The sequence below is a fragment of the Ranitomeya imitator genome, chromosome 8, assembly GCF_032444005.1.
Source record: "Ranitomeya imitator isolate aRanImi1 chromosome 8, aRanImi1.pri, whole genome shotgun sequence".
Lineage (NCBI taxonomy): Eukaryota > Metazoa > Chordata > Amphibia > Anura > Dendrobatidae > Ranitomeya > Ranitomeya imitator.
In genome coordinates this window covers 55,231,368-55,252,416 of record NC_091289.1, presented here as the reverse complement: position 1 = coordinate 55,252,416, position 21,049 = coordinate 55,231,368, and the positions used below count along the sequence as shown (strand labels likewise).

The 21,049-nt window shown below is 44.3% G+C and overlaps 1 protein-coding gene across 1 annotated transcript in view; it reads left to right on the top strand.

Moving 5' to 3' along the window:
• TOM1 (target of myb1 membrane trafficking protein) overlaps positions 1-21,049 on the top strand; it is a 110,620-nt gene that overhangs the window by 58,611 nt on the left and 30,960 nt on the right. The window contains exon 10 of the mRNA XM_069736941.1: positions 5,134-5,239. Coding sequence (XP_069593042.1) covers positions 5,134-5,239 — 106 coding nt within the window. The remainder of the gene's footprint in view (positions 1-5,133; positions 5,240-21,049) is intronic.

Sequence of the window (21,049 nt, the reverse complement as noted above, 5' to 3'; positions counted from 1 at the left end):
GGCTGAGGCGCGGGGCTTTGTCACCTGTCTTTTCAGGGTCGTTGGTCGGCGCAGGAGTCCTCTCTGCCGATCAATGTCCTCGAGTTCCGGGTCATCTTTCTGTCTTTTCTTCACTGGGTAAGGATTCTCAGGAGTCTGCCAATTCGAATCCAGACAGACAATGCCACAGCAGTGGCATATGTCAACCACCAGGGGTGGACTCGGAGTTCTCTGACCTCGGCCGAGGTTTCCAGGATCCTCCTTTGGGCAGAGGCAACGGTCCTGGTGAAATCCGCGGTGCATGTCCCCGGCGTGGACATTTAGGCCGCCAACTTCCTCAGCCGCGAGGGCCTCGCGGCAGGGGAATGGTCCTTACTTCAGGAGGTCTTCCATCAGATTTCTCTTCGATGTGGGATTCCGGAACTGGACCTCACGGTGTCCCTATTGAACAGGAAGGTCCCTCGGGTCGTCCCAAGGTCCCGCGATCCTCTCGCAGTGGTGTTGACGCTCTGGCCATTCCTTGGTCGCAGTTTGTGCTACCCTATCTGTTTCCACCCCGGCCCTTGTTTCCCAAGCTTTTGAAAAACGTCAAGGCGGAAGGGGTGCCGGTCATTCTAATTGCTCCAGATTGGCCCATGAGATCTTGGTTTGCGGAGATCGTCAATCTTCTCGTGGACGCCCCCTGACGCCTGACCCGATCTGCTGTCTCAGGGTCCGATCTGCCACACGAATTTTCGGTCACTCAGTTTAACGGCATGGCTGTTGAGACCGCAATTCTAATAGCGTCCGGCCTTTCGGTCCAGATGATTCACACTATGATCCAGGTTAGGAAGCCTTCGTCTTCCAGGATCTACTATCGTACCTGGAAGGCTTACTTCCGTTGGGGGCGAGTCCAACCGCTTTTCACCTATGTCCTTTTCCTTGCTTTCCATTTTGGCTTTCCTTCAAGCAGGACTGGATTCGGGCCTCGCTCTTAGTTCCCCAAAGGGCCAGGTTTCTGAGCTCTCCTTCCCTTTCAGAAGACGTTATCATCTCAGCCACAGGTTAAGACCTTCCTTCAAGGAGTAGCCCACGCTGTCCCTCCGTACAGGGCCCCTGTGGATTCATGGGATTTAAAGCTTGTGCTTGACGTTCTGAGGGGTTCCCCCTTTGAGCCTCTCAGGGAGTTTTCCCTTTCAGTTCCATCTTGGAAGGTGGCTTTTCTTGTGGCCATCACTTCGATCCGCCGCGTTTCTGAGTTGGCGGCCCTTTCTTGCTGACCTCCTTTCTTGGTTATCCACCAGGACAAGGTGGTCCTCAGGCCTCTGCCTTCTTTCCTTCCTAAGGTGGTTTCCACCTTCCACCTCAACGAGGACAACGTTCTACCTTCCTTTTGTCCAGCTCCGACTCATCCTCTGGAGCGATCGTTTAACAAGCTGGACCTAGTCAGGGCAGTGAGGATCTACCTGGCTAGAACGGCCGCTTTCCGGAAGATGGATTCTCTTTTCGTCATCCCTGATGGCACACGTAGCTTCCAAGGCGACTATTGCTCGCTGGATCAGAACGGCAATTTTGGAGGCTTACCGGGTCAAGAACAGAGTGCCCCCTCATGGGATAAAGGCTCACTCTACCCGGGCAGTCGGCGCTTCCTGGGCGGTGCACCACAGGGCTTCCGCCCTACGGCTTTGCAAAGCGGCAACCTGGTCTTCCATCCACACATTTGCCAAATTTTACAAGGTCCATACCTATGCTCCGGCGGACGCCAGCCTGGGCAGAAGGATCCTGCAGGCGGCAGTGGTGAGTCCTCTGACCTGATGGAAGTCTGTTTTTCCCACCCCAGGGACTGCTTTGGGACGTCCCATGGTTCCTGTGTCCCCCAATGAGAGGCGATAGAGAAAAGATTTTTGGTTGCTTACTGTAAAATCTGTTTCTCGGAGCCTTCATTGGGGGACACAGCACCCTCCCATGTTATTCAGTTTCTGTGGTTCTATGTTCTATGACTGTTCTCATGTTTACAGTTCTCATCTTTGTGGTTGTTATTTCAACCTTATTGTTTTTTCTCCTACTACTTTCTCATTAACTGAAGTTTATAATGCCAGTCGGTGGGGTGTACACTGCAGAGGAGGAGCTAACTTTTTTTGTGCATAGTGTCAGCCTCCTTGTGGCAGCAGCATACACCCCATGGTTCCTGTGTCCCCTAGTGAAGGCTCCGAGAAACAGATTTTACAGTAAGCAACCAAAAATCCTGTTTTCTGAAATCTCATGCACACGCTGCTTATTTTTTCTGTGCAGATTTATTTATTTATTTTTTTAATCTTTCATCGTTTTTGTAGCGGTTTTCACCCATTCAAATTAATAGGAAAAGGCGTGCAAAAACGTTCAGAATATACTGCATATATCCTGCCGACGCTCTGAGAAATGTGCTACTAATACTAAATGTGTGCACATAGCCTTAGCATTTTTGTGATTTTAGCCACTGATTTTTCCCTTAGGATGCACTGCACACTGCTTACCCTTCCTCTTAGGGCGCACTGCACACTGCTTACCCTTCCTCGTAGGGCGCACTGCACACTGCTTACCCTTCCTCGTAGGGCGCACTGCACACTACTTACCCTTCCTCTTAGGGCGCACTGCACACTGCTTACCCTTCCTCTTAGGGCACACTGATTACCCTGCCTATTAAATAAGGCACATCGCTCCGCAATATATTTTGCCCCTCTATCTCAGTGATTGGGTTGGTTCTTGGCACCAATCCTCCACTGTTTCTCTTTTACATACATATTGCTGTGGAGGATGTTGTGGATCTGCTGGTGCTGCAGCATTTCTGTTCTGGCTTATAAAGAATGGAGTGTAATAAAGTCCCGTTTCTGTCCCCGTTGGCCGCTCCACTGTTTGCAGAGTCACCTCTCATTGCTTTGACACATACTGTTCTCTCTAAACCAATTACTTGAATGTCATTTTTTCATAGGTCAGAATAATTCACCCGTCCTTTGTGGCTTAATATTTACATACGTAAGCCCCTTCTTCACCTGCCCACATACAAAGGACAATAATAAAAGTGTTTAATACTGCTGGGAGATTGGGCAATGCATGACGGCGGAGAACCTTATTAATTCATCTGCAGCTCCATGAACGTTATTTATGAGTTTCTCCTGCGGAAACTGCTGCCCGATGTTTTGCGGCTGCCTGCGGTGAGCTCAGTCCGTTTTTGTAATCTCGCCAAAATGGAACATTATCCCTGCTGGAAGGAGTCTCGTGACTGACCCTGCCATGCAGCTGCACAGTAATATGGTGTTTTCTCAAGACTCTTTTCTGTATATATTCATTCCCTGGGTATAAAACTGTAATTTGTGAGATTTTGTGCCTTTTTTATATTTAGTCTTCTGTATATATACAATATGCTCTATATTTTCTTAGACCTCATGTTTTTTTTTTTTTTTGTGTTTTTGAAGGTTTGTTATATTATGATTAGTACGGTATTTCTCTTTTGCCTGCGACTCCATATTTTGTATCTGACCATGCTTTACTATCACTGTAATGGTATAAAATACCATAAAAATAGACATGGAGTTTTTCACAATAAAATACACTTTAAAAAACATTAATTCACACTATGCAAATGGTAGCATGAGCCACTACTCGGCACATCTTCATTACTTCATGCTGGAAATGCTGTTCTCCCCTCCAATATATCCAACAGGCGCAAATAAGGTTCATTTCAATTCAGTACAATTAAAACAAATATTAGTTAAAATTAAAAAAAAAATCTCCTGGTTAATAGCGTTCCAAAGCTGCCCAGCTGCCGCACTGTAAGCCCAGCTACCGGGAGGAAATGAACTTTGTTCTATCCGCCAGCCTCTGGCGTCATGGTTTAAGTCATTGCTCAGTGAATAGTCAGCGGCGGGTGAACCGTAACCCTGGCACTGACTGACAGCTGGCTGTCAGTCAGTGTCGGGGGAGTGGTTATAGCTGCCACTCACTAAGTGTGTCTGAAGCCATGCTGGATGCACCTCTTGACTGGAAGCCAGAGGACTAAAGTTCTTTTCGTCCTGGTAGCGGGGCTTACAGTGTGGCAGACGGGCAGCTTTGGAACACTATTAGCCTGCAGAGTATCCCCACAACTGCATGCTAATAGCTTTTTGGGACATGATAGGTTCTCTTTTAAGGGGTTGTCCACTACTAGTTCAGCTTGTTTTTGATAAAAATGTTTGGCACCGATAAAATAATTAAGCCTAAACTCTCCTCCTGTGGTGTCGGCACTCACTCTCCCAGGTCTCCCGTGTGGTGGTTGTGATACCGCCACCCAATCAGAGCTGGCGTCACTGTCGCCGCCTTCGGACAAATCGAGCATGAAAAGGAAGTCCGGGCTGCAGCCGATCTTTGACTTCCTCTTCCTGCTCAATTCGACAGGAGGCGGGGACAGTGACGCCATTGCTGATTGGGCGCCGACGTCACTCGTCACAACAACAGCACGGAATTGCCGGGAGACAGAGTGCCGACACCGCGGGAGCGGCACCGGCACGGGAGGTGAGTATAGGCTTAATTTTTTTATGGAGGTCAAGCGAGGGGTATGAGAAGATGCTGGCCAAGTGGTGGACAACTTCATTAAGTCAATTCTTTCTCCCAGCTATATAGTCTTTGCACATGCCCAAAGTATGCTGCACATCATAAATAATAATAAAACATTGCATAAACAATCTTTAATTTTCCAAGACTGTTGGCCTGGTAATACGTCTGGTTTGCGCGAGGACATCTTACCTAGAAATCATCGGCTTACAGAACATTCCAAGGATGTCTGCAGGCTTAGCTGGTTTCGTTAGCTGAATTTAGGAAAACATGTTTTTATAACTGGCATATAACAAGTAATATAACATTGGGAAGTTATAGATTGTGATAGCCGTATTGATTATTTATTTTACTTCTCAGCATATATTTATTTTGTAATCTGTGTTTTTATATTGTTCTTGTTTTTAATTACTATTTTATATGACTTTGAAAGAATTAAAATGAATCTTCTTCTTACCATGGAGATATAATCATGTGCTAGATAGTCTAACAACCTTAACTGCCCGGTATTCATCCAGTGTGTCAGTGTGCTGTAGGGTTGCTGATGGATGTAACATACAATTTACGATCAGAACTAACAACAATCATTCTTTTTTTCTCCCCAATTAGACCCCAAGCAACAGAGAAGCCCCGCCATCTTTTGTTGACCTGGAGGCAACCTCTGATTCTGTCCAGACATCTGCTTCTTCTCTATCCGCACAACTAGCCAGTATCAGTAAGTTGTCGTATTGTGCATTATTTTCTATACTGTGTTTATGCTTTAAAACACTGAAAAGGAAAATTCCAGAATTACCTTCTAAGATAAATTGTAGAGTGTCTGTGGCATAGGGACAACCCCTTCCGCAAAGATACCTACTCTACCGGTTGGCTGATTGCCATAAGTCTGGTTCTTGTAGGCCCGGTGATCGCTAAGAAAATCTGTAAGTGGCCATGGAAGGGAAAATGTAGTACTCCATTCCAGTCATTCAGATTAATTGCCATCCATATAATAAGACGTGGATTTCTGGATCCAAAATATCAAAAGATGCAATTTAGGAGTGTCCATCTACCCTGGCTAGAAAATGGGGGTCACAAAAGGAATGTGTCATCTATATTGTCTTTTAACAAATATCATTATATTGTCTTTTAACAATTAAAACCAGATAGTGATACATATTTTCTTGTTCTAATCTGTTTTTAATTTCTGGTTGTAGAATTTATTGTATTCTATTTTCTATACATACCTATGGGGCGGCCATCTTGCCCAGTCTTCTGTTGACAGCATTTAGAGGTTGGCTTTACCGCAGCTGCGTGACCAAAGACAGGATCTCGAATAATTGGGTCAGATTTCTCAAAGTTGCTTTAAAAAAGAAAAGCACTGACTTTGTTGCTATTGGCAACTAAGCGGCACCACTTCTATGCTGTCAGGAATGGAAGCTAAATTAAGCCGGTGCATCGTTACCATGAGGAACAAAGGCAGGTTTACTTTTAGAGTGTTTTGATATATCTGCCAGATTTATTTAATGGGAAAGCATTTTAGGCATGCTCTGTGATCTGTGCAGAGGTCATTGTGCAGAGAGGGGGAAGAGATGAGCTGTGACCATCACCGATTGTAAGTGGTGGTAGCTTCTGGTCACTGGTAAACTGCCTGTGATTTCCGAAAAGTGATTTCTACCGAAGAGGAAGCTTCGGTCCATTATAAAGTAAAGGTACCGTCACACTAGACGATATCGCTAGCGATCCGTGACGTTGCAGCGTCCTGGCTAGCGATATCGTCCAGTGTGACAGGCAGCAGCGATCAGGCCCCTGCTGTGATATCGCTGGTCGGGGAAGAAAGTCCAGAACTTTGTTTCGTCGCTGGACTCCCCGTAGACATCGCTGAATCAGCGTGTGTGACACCGATTCAGCGATGTCTTCGCTGGTAACCAGGGTAAACATCGGGTAACTAAGCGCAGGGCCGCGCTTAGTAACCCGATGTTTACCCTGGTTACCATCGTTAAAGTAAAAAAAACAACCGCTACATACTTACCTACTGCTGTCTGTCCTCGGCGCTCTGCTTCTCTGGTCTGGCTGTGAGCACAGCGGCCGGAAAGCAGAGCGGTGACGTCACCGCTCTGCTTTCCGGCTGACCAGCGCTCACAGCCAGACCAGAGAAGCAGAGCGCCGAGGACAGACAGCGTTAGGTAAGTATGTAGCGTTTGTTTTTTTACTTTTAGGATGGTAACCAGGGTAAACATCGGGTTACTAAGCGCGGCCCTGCGCTTAGTTACCCGATGTTTACCCTGGTTACCCGGGGACTTCAGGATCGTTGGTCGCTGGAGAGCTGTCTGTGTGACAGCTCTCCAGCGACCAAACAGCGACGCTGCAGCGATCCGGATCGTTGTCGGTATCGCTGCAGCGTCGCTTAGTGTGATGGTACCTTAATCCATAAAAATTGGAGATAATCAATATATTATCTAAATACGGACATATCTCAGAGATAATATGTTGATGCTCGTAAGAGTCCCAGCGTAGAGCAAATAAATAGCAAAATGTAAACTCTCAGTAAGAAATTGGAAAATGCATAACCGACAAAATAATTACCAATTCTACATATATGAATTACTATCAACATTATAACAAGCCTATGTAGTCATAAATAAATAGCATAGTACAAAGCATCGAGTCAAATGTATCCATAGTGAAATGAACTACTACCCCCAAGGAGGTATAACCATAAAAAGTGCAACAGTAGTGTGTTCAATCAATAAAATCTCACAAATAAAATGTCATGTTCAGTTACAGCCAAAAAATAGGACCCGCTACAGAGCTATAACTACCGTGCATCAAATCATGTATAATTAAAATGGCTTATATGGACCAATGAGCCTAGCATATGTGTATGCCCGACGCACGTTCGTTTCGCTGGAGCTTCATCCAGGGCTTGATCGAATTATGCACCAAAAAGAGGCATGTAATAGTTTAAATGTGGAAAACACTGAAACTCTAATGCACTTGTTTTTTTTAGGCTTTCCATGGACACTTTGTTGGGTAGCTACACAATATTTGCTTTTTATGCTATACTTTCAGTTTAGGGATTATTTCCGTTTTAGAATAAGTTCAGGTTTTTTTCGGTGACTTATTCTGAACAGATGTTTCCAGCACTTACACACCTTGTCTGCTATCAATGAGGTTATTAATAGTTGCCTGAGGAATGTTCTACCACTGAACGTGCTTGAACAAATCATCAAGATCCGCTGCTGTCAGCTCCTTTGTAATCTCCAATCAAGGAAGTCCCAGATGTGCTCGATGGACGACAAGTCAGGAGACACTGTAGGGTATGGTAGCACATTTAGGCTGACAGAATGTTCAGAGTATAGCAAGAACATACGGCCTGGTGTTGTCATGTTGAAAGATGGCTCCTGGGACACTTTAGAGAAATGGCTGCAATACTGGTCCCTCGACTAATTCAATTTAATGCTGAGCTGTTAAGTGTACCTAGGACTGGTGTGATGTTCCCTTCTAAAGGTCTCTTAATTGACCTCACACCACCACTCTCAAAGGCTATCTTGATGCAGAGCAAGACTGCAGTGGAAGTTGGAGTGGAGGTCTATCCTCTACATCAGTGTTCCCCAAGTTCGGTCCTCAAGAGCCACCAACAGGTCATGTTTTCAGGATTTCCTTAGCATTGCACAGGTCATTGAATGCTTGCCTGTCCAGGTGATGCAATTATCAACTGTGCAATACTAAGGAAATCCTGAAAACATGACCTGTTGGTGGCTCTTGAGGACTGGACTTGGGGAACACTGCTCTACAGCGACGAGTCCCGCTTCTATCTTGGACTCAATGACATCCAGATGATGGTCTGGAGACCACTTGGGCAATGCTATGAAGAAGCCTTCACAAGGATATGTCACACCATTTTTATTCCCAGATAGTTGGTATCAGCCAAGGTGTGTGTGTGTGTGTGTGTGTGTGTGTGTGTGTGTGTGTGTGTGTGTGTGTGTGTGTGTGTGTGTGTGTGTGTGTGAGTGTTTCTACACGTGGTGTTCGTACTCAATACAATACAGAATAAATCGAGATGTTTGGAAATTTTTGTTTTAAGTTTTCCATAATTGGAAAATCTGTATTTTTCCTTCTTGATGTTGCAATTTCAATGCAGAGAAGTAAATTTTCAGTTCACTACTGAAGATATTGTTCTTCGGTTTCCTTGCTGGCAGCTGCTGTGTTGCTGATCAGCTGATGTGGATGGTGACCACTCCCAGCATCTTTTTAATAAGTCACATGACGCATCTGCTGACTGTTGGTAATAGAGTGTTTTTCTGAAGACCAGCCTAGGAGTTGGGAGATCTCTGGTGCCAGCAGTGTATCAGCTTTTGAGGTCCTGGTTCCGTATCTTTTGCTGTGTAGAGCTTGCAACTGAAGCTTGAGCTAAGTTTTTGTTGTTTCCTTTCCTTGTTGGTCTCGTGCTTTTGTCACTACCCCCTGTGTTGATACTTATTTAAAGGGCCACTGTCACCCCCCTCCAGCCGTTATAAACTAAAAGAGCCACCTTGTGCAGCAGTAGTGCTGCATTCTAACAAGGTGGCTCTTTTAGTTTTTGTTTCTGTTATTGCCACAATAAATGTATTTATAATTCTGCTGAAATACCTATCTTTGTCCATGGAGGCGGGACTGAAGCCTCCTCTTATAAGCGCCCAACTGCCGTCACTCATCTCTTGGGTTGATTTTCGCTGCCCCCTCAGCGCTATTGTATGAAATCCGGCGCCTGCGCTCTGCTCTTCTGCCTTGCGCAGGCGCATAGAGCATTATCCGTCCGAGCGCTGGTGCCGGGTTCCTTTCTGCGCCTGTGCGGTCAGTGCGGCCAGCCTGTTACTGAATCCCCGCCCCGCACTGTGTTATGCAGTATGCACAGTGCGGGGCTGGGATTCCTGGGCATGCGCACTGCACTTGTCAGACGCTCCACAGGTCCCCCGCCTTCCAGCGTTGTTCTGTGCGGCTGTTCCAAACGCTGAAAGGCGGGGGACCTGGGGAGCGTCTGAGAAGCGGAGTGCGCATGCCCAGGAATCCCAGCCCCGCACTGTGCATACTGCATAACACAGTGCGGGGCGGGGATTCAGTTCCAGGGTGGCCGCACTGCCCGCACAGGCGCAGAACGGAACCCGGCACCAGCGCTAGGACGTTCAAATGCTCTATGCGCCTGCGCAAGGCAGAAGAGCAGAGCGCAGGCGCCGGAATTCACACAATAACAGTGCTGAGGGGGCGGCGAAAATCTACACAAGAGATGACTGACGGCAGTTGGGCGCTTCTAAGAGGAGGCTTCAGTCCTGCCTCCATGGACAAAGATAGGTATTTCAGCAGAATTATAAATACATGTATTGTGGGAATAACAGAAACAAAAACTAAAAGAGCCACCTCGTTAGACTGCAGCATTACTGCTGCACAAGGTGGCTCTTTTAGTTTATAACGGCTGGAGGGGGTGACAGTGGCCCTTTAATCGTATGAACATGTATTTAAACATCATATAAGAATAAATAAATGATAAACAGTGATTGAAAAGAACAAAGGAACAGAAATCAGAGTCGGATATCGAGATTTTCTATGTGTGCAAGTATAGAATGGAATAGTATTTCCAGTATAGAAATCATTCTTGTCACCAGTATAAGATCTGAGGGGACATTCCTCGACAATGTGCTGAATTGTTTGATGGTCAGCTCCACAGTCACAGGCAGGAGAGTCAGATTTTCCCCACTTATGCATAAGATCTGCACAGACACCAAAATTTGTTCTGATACGATTCAAAGTGACCCAGGTTTTCCTTGGCAGATTGAAGCCTGGTGGTGGATTTTGAAAGTCAGGAAACGTTTGAGGCTCACTGTCTACTGCACTGACCCAAAGTTCACACCATTTCTCTTCTAAATTGAAATTATGTTCATACAGGGTAATTGCGGATCGGATGGGTGGATGTCTTGATTTCAGTCGCTGTATTTGAACATCTTGGATATTTTGATGTATTGGGAGATTTTCATTATTCACTACTTTGGTGTATTCTTTAAGTAGGAGCTTTTGTCTTCTCAGATTTGCAGGTGCGATATGGGTCAAGACAGGTAACCAGTGGACGGGCATAGGTCTGATAGCACCAGAAATTATGCGCATAGAGTTGTTCAACTGATTGTCGATTGCATTCACATGACAACTATTCAGCCATACTGGAGCACAATATTCTGCGGCAGAGTACACCAAGGCAAGGGTAGACGTTCGCAAGACAGGTGTGGAGGAACCCCAGGAGGATCCGCAGAGTTTCTGAATAATATTATTGCGTGCTTTCAGTTTCTGTGCTGTCTTTTCCAAGTGAGATTTGAAGGTTAGGCTTCTATCAAGGATTATGCCTAAATACTTGGGATTGAACTTGTGTTTGACAAGTTGACCTTCAAAACGTACTTTGAGTTCAGGCTTAGCACTTGTGTTGATACTATCTGCAGTAGTGAGGCTGGCGTCCTTGCCGGCCAGTACACTAGCTAGTGTATAGTGAGGTGACCACTAGGAACTAGGCACGTGACGCGGCGGGCGGAAGGACCCGCATAGGGCATTGGGGGAGCTTAGGGATAGGCACATGTTGTTTAGGAGGTGCCCCATCACTCGTTCAGTATTGTTAGGGCATTCCCTCTCCCTTTTTCTATCCCTTTGTGTGTGTGTGTTGTGCCGTCTGCTGGACCGACCACTGTTGAGTCGTGACAGGAATATCCAGCCACGTCCCCCACCAGACCTAGCACACAGGATTTTTAGCAAATTGGGATTTGAATATTATACACCTCCATGACAAATCTGCCAATACTTTCCTATGGCCCAACTAATCAAGGGCATGTCCAAAACATGTGCATTAAGTCTGCACCTTCTTCTCTACAATATGGACAGCAGTCTTCAGCCCTAAGGCCCTTTCTGTATAATACTTTAGGAGTCCTGTAGACTCTGTGTATAAGAAACAATTGGGACTTTCTCTGCGCTGTATTTGAGACCAATCCTGTCGATTCTAGCATGTCCTAACACTCCTCAATGGAGATATTGCCCACATCCCTCTCCCACTGGGCCCTGATCAATGCCATTGGATCTCCCAGAATTTTTAATAACAAGGAGTTATATAATAAAGAATTAATTCCCTTTTATAGTTTGTGTGCACCAGAAAATCCATAACCCATTTGAGAAAAAGGAAAGATCAGATATGGTTTCATGAGCCCTTATTGCATGTCTTAATTGCAAGTACTTAAAAAAAAGCCTGAATTACGCAATTTAAACTCCTGCTTCATGTGGTCAAAGTCAAATGAGCAAAAATGACCATGTAAGAACAACTGATAAACATATTTCAGCCCCTGATTTCGCCATACTCCAAATCTTTCCAGTTTCCCTCAAGTTAGCATTATTACAAAGGGGTGTATACTTTGAGCAGTCCTTAATCCCCAGCCATTTTTTACATGACCACCATTTTATGAGCTAGGGAGAGGGTGGGGTAGCATCTCACGCTACCCTGGAATTTGTGAGATTCTAACAAGTCTAATAAATTATGGAAGGGAGAAGTTTGAATTATTAACAAATAACCAGTTATCTGCTTATAAGGCAGTCCTTTCCTCTTTGTTACCATACTTAAATCCTACTATCGCGTGCAGTCTACTAATAATGCATTCTAATGGTTCAGTTACAAGTTAAGAGTAATGGTGATAAGAATCAACTCTGCCTAATATCGCTCAAAAGTTCAAATCCATCAAACATCTCCCCATTAGCCCTTACTTTAGCTATCGGGGGCTTGTATTGTAGCATAATCCATTTGATAAAGTTGGGACCAAGCCACGTCTCTTCTAGTCGCCCACGTATACCTCCATTCCTCGGTTAGTGGCCTTGGTGGCATCTAGGGAGACAATCCATTTATTTCTTTGGTCAACCTGTGCCACTTGCAAATTTAGGAATACCCTACGTAAATTAGTGGCCGTTAATTTGAGGGCATGAACCCCATGTGGTGAGAATGAATAACCGAGAAGATGACCACACCCAGGATTTTCGCAAGGATCTTGATGTCAGATGTCAATAATAATGTAGGTCTATATGAATCTGGTAATTCCTTCACCTTCTCCTCTTTAGGAATAACCACAAATATTGCCTCACGCAGAGAACTTGGAAGTTCCCCTCCAAGAACGCATTATTAAATCATTTTCCAAGTATTGTTGCCCCAATACATCCTTAAACAGCTTGTATATTTCTATTGGAAGGCCATCTGGACCGGGTGCCTTGTCGTTGGGCATGTTCCCCACTGCCTGCTGCAATGCCTTCTGTGAAATTGGCCTTTCTAGAAACTCCCTATGATTGTCCCCCAGCACAGAGAGACCAATCCCTTCTAAATATTCCAAGAGGTCCTCCTGTGAGTAATTAACCCTGCAGGAATATAAGCCAGAATAAAAGCCTTGTAGAATATCCAGTATTTTGTCAGTTTGGGTACTGATGTTTTTCTCACTATCCTTGAGATCAGGGGTCCCCCAACCTGTGGTTCTGGAGCCACATGTGGCTCGCGGGACCGTGATGTGTGGCTCTCGCGGCTGTCTGCCAGCTTGGTGCATTAGCCCGAGTTCTTGCAAACCGCTATGAAGAGCAGGTATCTAGATGGTGAATTTTGTGAGTAGCCCTGCACAAAAGAGCATACTGGATGAACATATACTGTCCTTGGGGGTTTAGCGATAATGTAAGTATGACCAAATGATACTACATGTCAGAAGAGGTCCTTGAAGCTGGATGCAACAGTGTGATGGCAGTGCTTGATGTTAGAATACTGAATGAGGGGATTGTGGAAACCCCCTGATCTTGGTGTACTACCTCAGTGTGATTTCCATTTGAGTTTAAAATAATAATTAAAAAAATGAATTGATATCCTATGCTATAAATGGATTAAAGCAACACTCCGAGCAGAACTGGTAGGCTGTATTATAACTCGTGTAAGGCTGGAGAGGGCTGAACAGGACACTGGTGTTTTCCTGTAGGGTTCTTTGCATTGCATCCCTATACCTTGCCCAGTGCCCTCAGGCTCTGTATTATAAATAACACCGGGTATGCATTTTCCCCGAAGTATTCCTTTAAAGTATGTATCCGATGAGATGTTCACCTTGTAGCGGCTCTGTGGACATAGCAGGGTTCGGCATTATTGTCCGATCCCACTGCTTTGCTTTACCTCAACTACAATAACTAAGTGATGAAAGCTTTCAGGAGTGATTCAGTCTCCATACTTCCTACTCTCCCAAGCTGGGCTGACCATTGTTCTTGTACATTTATAATCCTTAAATCTGAACTTCTTTTTTTTAAGGTCAGCTTTTTGCCATACTAAACTTTTTTTATTAGCTGTTCTTTTGTATCTGGTCAAAAAGCAAGGCTCTGTTTTCTATAGCTATGACCTCATTAGTAGTTCCTATATAAGTTTCTTATCCAAATACAGTAAGTTTAGAGACTAATTTATGTCCTGTTCTCTGAATCATAAGGCCTCTTCAGAGATGAATATGTCTTGAACTCGTGTGCCTCTTAGTGGGGTAGCAGTCCTAAAAGTCAATATTGAAACCAGACACTCCATTTGCCAACACATGTTTCAGGGTGTTTGTTCCTCATTAGTATGATTGAGTAAATTTTTCAAAATTCAGTTCCGGTTACGATCGGCGGCAAATATTATATTTGCCGAACACATCCGAAGGTCATTGGAATCAATGGGACTAGAAATGACCGAAAAGGTTCAGAATTGATCGTCAAATCTAAATTCGGCACGAATAGGGTACCAATATGACACAAATATGGCAAATTCAGATTCAGCAACCGATTCCGAACATATTCGCTCAACTCTACTAATTATTGCAAATCAGGAGAACTGCTTTGGCTATGTGAGAGGCCTCTGGCATGAGGTCTACAGGAGATTTATAGGACTTACAAATCTCGTCTAAAAAAATTAAATTTGCAAAAATCCTCTTCAGAGAAGATGAGGTCAGGAGTTTTGCCACCACCTATTGGGGGGATAGCAATCCTCAAAGTCAGTGTTGTCCCTTTAACTAGTCTTTCCACATGACTTAAGATTGGTACTCACTAGTGATGAGCAAGTATACTTGTTGCTCAGGTGACCTCCGAGTATTTATGACTGCTCTGAGATTTAGATTTCATTGCGGCAGCTGAATGATTTATAGCTACTAGCCTGCTTAATTACATGTGGGGATTCCCTAGCAACCTGGCAACCACCACATGTACTTAGCCTGGCTAGTAGCTGTAAATCATTCAGTTGCGGCGATGAAAATTAAATCTCCGAGCAGTCATAAATACTTGGAGGTCACCCAAGCGTGCTCGGTAAAACCTGAGCAACAAGTATACTCGCTCATCACTAGTACTCACCACAAGGAGAATTATCAAGAGTGCAGACAAAAGGATTGTTTGTGTAAGCCAATATTTTTGTTCATCAAGTAATGATTACGTGAACAATGATTGAACAAATCTTTTATTGTGCATCTGGGTTCAAACCCTTGAACCTGTGCTTTGTGGTCGGCTTCTCTGTCCGGCGAGCCACAGCAGATAAACCTTTTCTGTGCGCATGACCAGATGAGGGACCAGAGGTGAGGGCGGCTAACGGACAAATGGAGAACGGAGTTGAGGAGTCGGACTTGGACGAGCCGACACTCCTGACCCCCTGTCCGCGATCCGACTCACCATTATTGCTGGATCCACACATCGGAGCATGCGCCGCTTTCTCCTGTCACTCTACTTTTCCGTACAGCGCTCGGCCCCTGAGCACTTCCGGTACTTCCGGCTTTCGTACAGGGGTTGTTGCTCAGTGAGCTGGAGCGCTTGTACGGCATTTGTATTGGGGATTGCTGTGCGGCACTTCCGATCTCCGTACAGGGGGCGGAAGCTGTCATACTCTTACCGCACGGCGATCACCCACCCACAACACGCACTTCTGTACAGCTGCAGAAGGTTCCGCTATTAAGATTGCCCAATGAACGGTAGGCTTACTATATATAAACCGGCTCACCCCCTGCCCTGACACGCCTCCAGAAGAAGCTACTGCGAAACGCGCGTCGGGGCAGAGGGACGCCGAGGTGCACACACCAGGTCCATTAATAGGTAATATACCTTTTCATCATACCGCCATGTTTTGCTGCATGTGATAGTGGGTGAAAACTACGGCATGACTTTATGCATCTCCCTATTGGGGGTACTGACAATCTATTGGCATCTATATGGAGACTCCCAGAGAGTCCAATAGAACTATGATATGTTAGACTCTATTAGTTTTGTTCTCCCACTGACATTTAATGATATTGTGCGGTTTATTGTTCAGTTTGTTTGGCCTGGTATTGTTGTGCCTAACTCAGGCTAATAGTCCCTCCTTTGTTGAGGATTTGCACCTTTCTCTGTATGTAGTAACTCATATGTTTTTACAGTTATTAATAGTTATTTAATAAAATTGTTATTTTACATAGTACCATCGTGGGGATCGTTTTGTTATTCTCTGATCACACCCTTTGTGAAGGTTATTCTATATATGGTACCAGTTGCCTCTTGGTCTGGGGGGGCAATATTTTGTTTATTGAGGAGCAAAAAGTTGTGTATAAATCTTTTATTGTGCATCTGGGTTCAAACCTTTGAACCTGTGCTTTGTGGTCGGCTTCTCTGTCCGGCGAGCCACAGCAGATAAACCTTTTCTCCTGGTGTTAAGTTTCAGTTATCCTCGCTTTAGTCTTTTTAGAGTAACGGCAGACAAATGAGTAATTGAAAACACCTATCACCTTTCGGGTGCTGCTTAATATACTGTCCCCCTACTGGTATTTCCTGCTGGTGATGGTCTCATTTGGATGTCCAGTCATACTGCAGCAGTTTAAGCCAGTCAGTGAAAGACCAGCTAGGGTTTATCTCTTTGCTGCCTATGTGCTTAACCCTGCAACTATCTTCTATTTCTATTTAGGAAGTAAGCTGCATATTCTCTAACAGTTTGTTTTACTCACTGTAGTATTTTTCTAGTTCAGTACACTTTACCTTATTTAAGTAATTTGGATTCTGCTTTCTCCTCTGTACTTTAGGTGGAATCTGAAGCGCTTGACGGCCTTTCAGGCAGCATAAGTCTGAGTTGCCATCCCCTAGTCCTTGGTTAGGGCTATCTCAGCTCACACAGGAACCACTATGGACTACGAGGGCAGGAACTCTAGTCCGTACAGGAACTGGCAGGGCCAGTTGAAGTTTTTAGTGTGTTGCCTATTATGCCTAGTGAGTTGTCACACAATCATAACGTCTTTGTTCGATGCTCTTCAATTAAATTACAAATAAGAAAACTAAGGGTTCATTGACATTGGCCGACCTTTGGCTTTAAACAACCACAGATCAGCTACATAGAAGAAGATTGGCAATCGTTTCATTGCCTATTTAGAAGGCCGGCTGCATTTCTGATGTGCACAGAGCAGTCCCTAATACATGGTTCAGTGCACGTAGACTATCATTGTTCTCGGCGGCACATGTCCTGTAAATATGACATGTTCTGCTGAAAGAGGTGATTTTTTTTTAAGCAAGCTTAAAAATCATTTCACCCGACGGACAAGCGTTTTGATTGTTTGTTTGGTGATCGGCAGCTTTTTTTTTAGTGTTCGAATATCGGAAAGCTAGAAATCCTAGGAACACTCATTTCCGGTAATCTTGCCGTATAAATGCATCCCAAAATGGATTGTTTATCAGCAGCACAAACCACTTGTGTGAACAGGGAGTGTGTTGCCTTAAGTAGTGTAGATCTGTAAAAATGATTGTTCATGCAAAACCATCACAATAACTGCAACATCTAAGATAGAAAATAATGTGAGATTCATTGGAAATGTTCACTCTGGCCTAAGACTAGACGGTATGTGTTTAGCAGCACACAGACATAGATAGCAATAGACTGGCTCTGACTCATTCGCTCCTGCATGAGAGTTTTCTAGGCATGTTCTGATTTGGGCAAATGTTTATTGTAAAGGGAGGAGGAGGTGAGCTGTGAAATCACCCATGGTGAATGGTGGGTCGTGTATAACTACTGTATACTGAGATGTTACCTTTCATTGTAATCCTGTCTGAGACTTCTGAAAAGTCATCTGTACAGAACAGGAACTATGAGGGTTCACATGAAGTTCCCGCTAAAGCCATGGACATGGCCATAAACGAGGCCAAATGTTGTACAAACTTGTAGATTTTGGACTCAATTTGCCTCATGTCACGCACAGGATCAGTTGGACGTTCTCCAACTCCATCTAGATCTCATTTTCAGATGTAGAATTGTGATGTGAAAAATTGAAAGGATTAAAAAAAATTGTTACATTTATTTTATTTTTTACAAAAAACCTGATTTAAACAATAGGTGATCATTTTCCGATAACACGTTCCCCTTAATAGTAGAACCTTGACAAATGAAACCTATGGGACATTACTGTGTACCTTTTTATTTTATTTTTGGTGTGCAAATTTCTACAGATGGTACTATGTTCGGCCCTTACATCTGATTTATACCTTTCCTATAGACGTATATGGGGTTACACGTAAAAAGTTGTGAAAAGCAAAGGTTATAGTTCATGAATGATAGGCAAACGATCTGTACCGACCCTACAATGTAGACCTTGGGCATGTTTGCAACAATCTGTACCGACCCTACAATGTAGACTGTGGGCACGTTTGCAAATTTTATTTTTCTCGTAAGCAACCATAGGGGCTTCTGCACATGTAACAGGCTGTGGAGCAGATGATCAGTACGTCATGCAGTGGGCACTGCCAGGAAAATTGGATGGAAGTCCCCTGCTGTCAGAGCGCGATTCTGAGCCAGTGGCGTGAATAAGCATTGATTGATGGTAATAGTACTGTATGTATTTTCTTCAGCCAACGGCTATTTTTTTGCAAGCAGTTGTACTATAAAACTTACCGTCTGTAAGTAGGAGTTTTGGAGTTTATAATATTTTTGAACGTTCACGCAACCATCTACTTTTATTAAAGGAGTTGTCTAGGGCTAAGACTGGCTGTCGGCCGAGAATTGGTACGTATCTGTACTAGCGTCCCCATACACGAGTACTTGGCTTGGCTGAGGATTCATGTGTTTTCAGTGAGGACAGAGGAGAAAGGCACCAACCGACGTATCTTATTTCCACTAAAAACAAAAGGAATGGACGTTGAAATTTGGACTGCTCTATCTTTCTCTCCATCAACATCACGTGTGGGGGAGAGTCGGAGTGCCCGCGTACACATCAGATGGTCTTGTATTCTTCTCGAAATCTGTGGCTTGGATCGAGTTGCATCCAACATGTGTGGAGGCCATAAGTTATTGATGATTGATATCCTTAGGATACAGCACTTTGGTCGTCAAAGTGTATAAAAGGAATTGTCCAACATCAAAATAATTTTTTTTTGCCATGGATGGTTCAAAAACCATTAACTGAGGCATACTTGCCTTCCAGCACAGGGCGCTCCAGGTCTGCGCCAGCTCAGCAAGAGATGTCCGCTCCATTTGTAACTATATGGTACATACGGTATGTACGCATAGTGTGTTTTTCCTCATGCTAGGCACATTTCAGCCCACAGCGTGACGGATGATTGCATTTCATGTATCCGTCTCCAGGAGTATGGAATTCTCTATAGAGACTTTTAATTAATATCTGTAATTAGATTCAAGACAGCCGTTTGCAAAAGGCAATTAGATCAATTAGTTGGGCTTCTTTGTGAAGTTGAAAGAAGATCTTTAACAATTAAAGTAGCATTCTTGTTATAAAGTGTCGACACGTTTCTAGTATATGCCATCACTTTATAATTGGTGGAGATCTAACCTCTGGTTCCTCTACCGATCCAGTGAATGAAGGGAATGGAGTACAACACGAAAACTGTAGACTGCTTTATTCACTTTAATGGAAAGCACGATGGCTGGGGACCCCTGTGTAGTGTGAAAAGAGTCAAGGCTGCGCAGTGCTAGCTCATTATTAGGATCCGTGGGGGGTCCTGTAGGCTGGAGCCCGCTGATCGTAAAGCTGTGGCATATCCTAGGGACATGTCGTTATTTTATGCCTTTAGACAACATCGTTAAGATCGACCCATGTACATTGTACATACTTTTTAATCAAAGAAAAGAAAAAATAATGACAATTCAATACTTTGACGTACCTTCTGGATGATGTAGCCACTTATTGTATTCTACAGCAGATCCACTTCCCTCTTCATTGAGGCTCATTTCGATAGCCTTATAGTAATTTACTTTTTTGTGGCTTAGTTATTTGCTATCTTATGCATAATGGCCAATCCAAGTGGGCGGAGCTCCAGTGTAAATTGGGAGATGGCCCGAACCTTATAAAAGTATAGAATCGATTTATAAACTAGTCTGGTGCAACACCATGTCAGCAAGTGACCAAACCTTGACCCAAAGATAAGAGGGTCACAACTAGCACCGTTGTGGAATGTTCTGGGTACACTGATGTAAGTTATAGATACAGTGGTAAAAAAATAAGCATAATACTCAAGAAATAATGACCTTCTAGTAAATGATGTCTTGGTTCAAAATAATATAAATGTTACGTCTTACTTTGTGATGGATGGAAGGCATGTATGAAGTAAGGACTTGTAGAATTGGCACTGAAGGCTGCAAGAAAGTCCGAGACAATGCAGGCCAAAGCCGGCCAGGGGCAGGTAGTGGTGCACAGTAACACAAACAGAACCAAGAGTCTTCATACCAGGACAAGTCTGTTTTTTGTGTCCCTATGTGGTCCGTTTTTTAAGGACCACAAACACGGCCACATGCACACCATTTGCATTCAATGGTGGTACGTACATGTCAGGTTTTTCACACGGAATATGTCTGTGCGAAAAACCCGCAGACATGTCAGTTTTTTATCCGCAGCACAGACAAAATGTGTTTGGCACACGTGCACACTGATGAGAAACGGATGACATCAGTGCCTGGGAAGAAGTGGTACAGTTCGTGCTGTTCCCAGGCGCCATCTGCTGAAGGCAACTCTCATCATTGTCTCCTGGTCTCCCTGTGATCAGTGCGACTAGGCGGCAGTGATGGGAGTTGTATTCAGCACCCGCTGTATCCATTCTATGTTTAAGAAATAAAAAAAAATGGCATTGGCTCCCAACTAATTTTCATAACCAGCAGAGGGAAAGCCTACGGCTGAGGGCTCATGTTGCTAATCTGGGAAAGGGGACATTATCCCAAAAGGTTCCCAGCCTATTAATAACAGCTCACAGCTGTTTGCTTATCCTTTACTGGTAAATTTACAGAGGACCCCAGAAAAAAATGACACAGGGTCCCCCTATAAATTCAAACCAGCAAAGACTAAACAGACAGCTGTGGGTTGATATTAATATCCTGGGAGAGTGCCAGAGATATTGCCCGCCTCCCAGGCTACCAACATCAGTCCTCAGCCGCCCATAAATGGCGCATCCATAATCTAGCGCTTAGCCTCCCTCTTCCCATTTTCCCTGGTGCAGTGACAAGTGGGATAATAGGGTTTGAGTTGATGTCAGCTTTACATTGATAGCTGACATCAAGCCCAGGGGTTAGTAA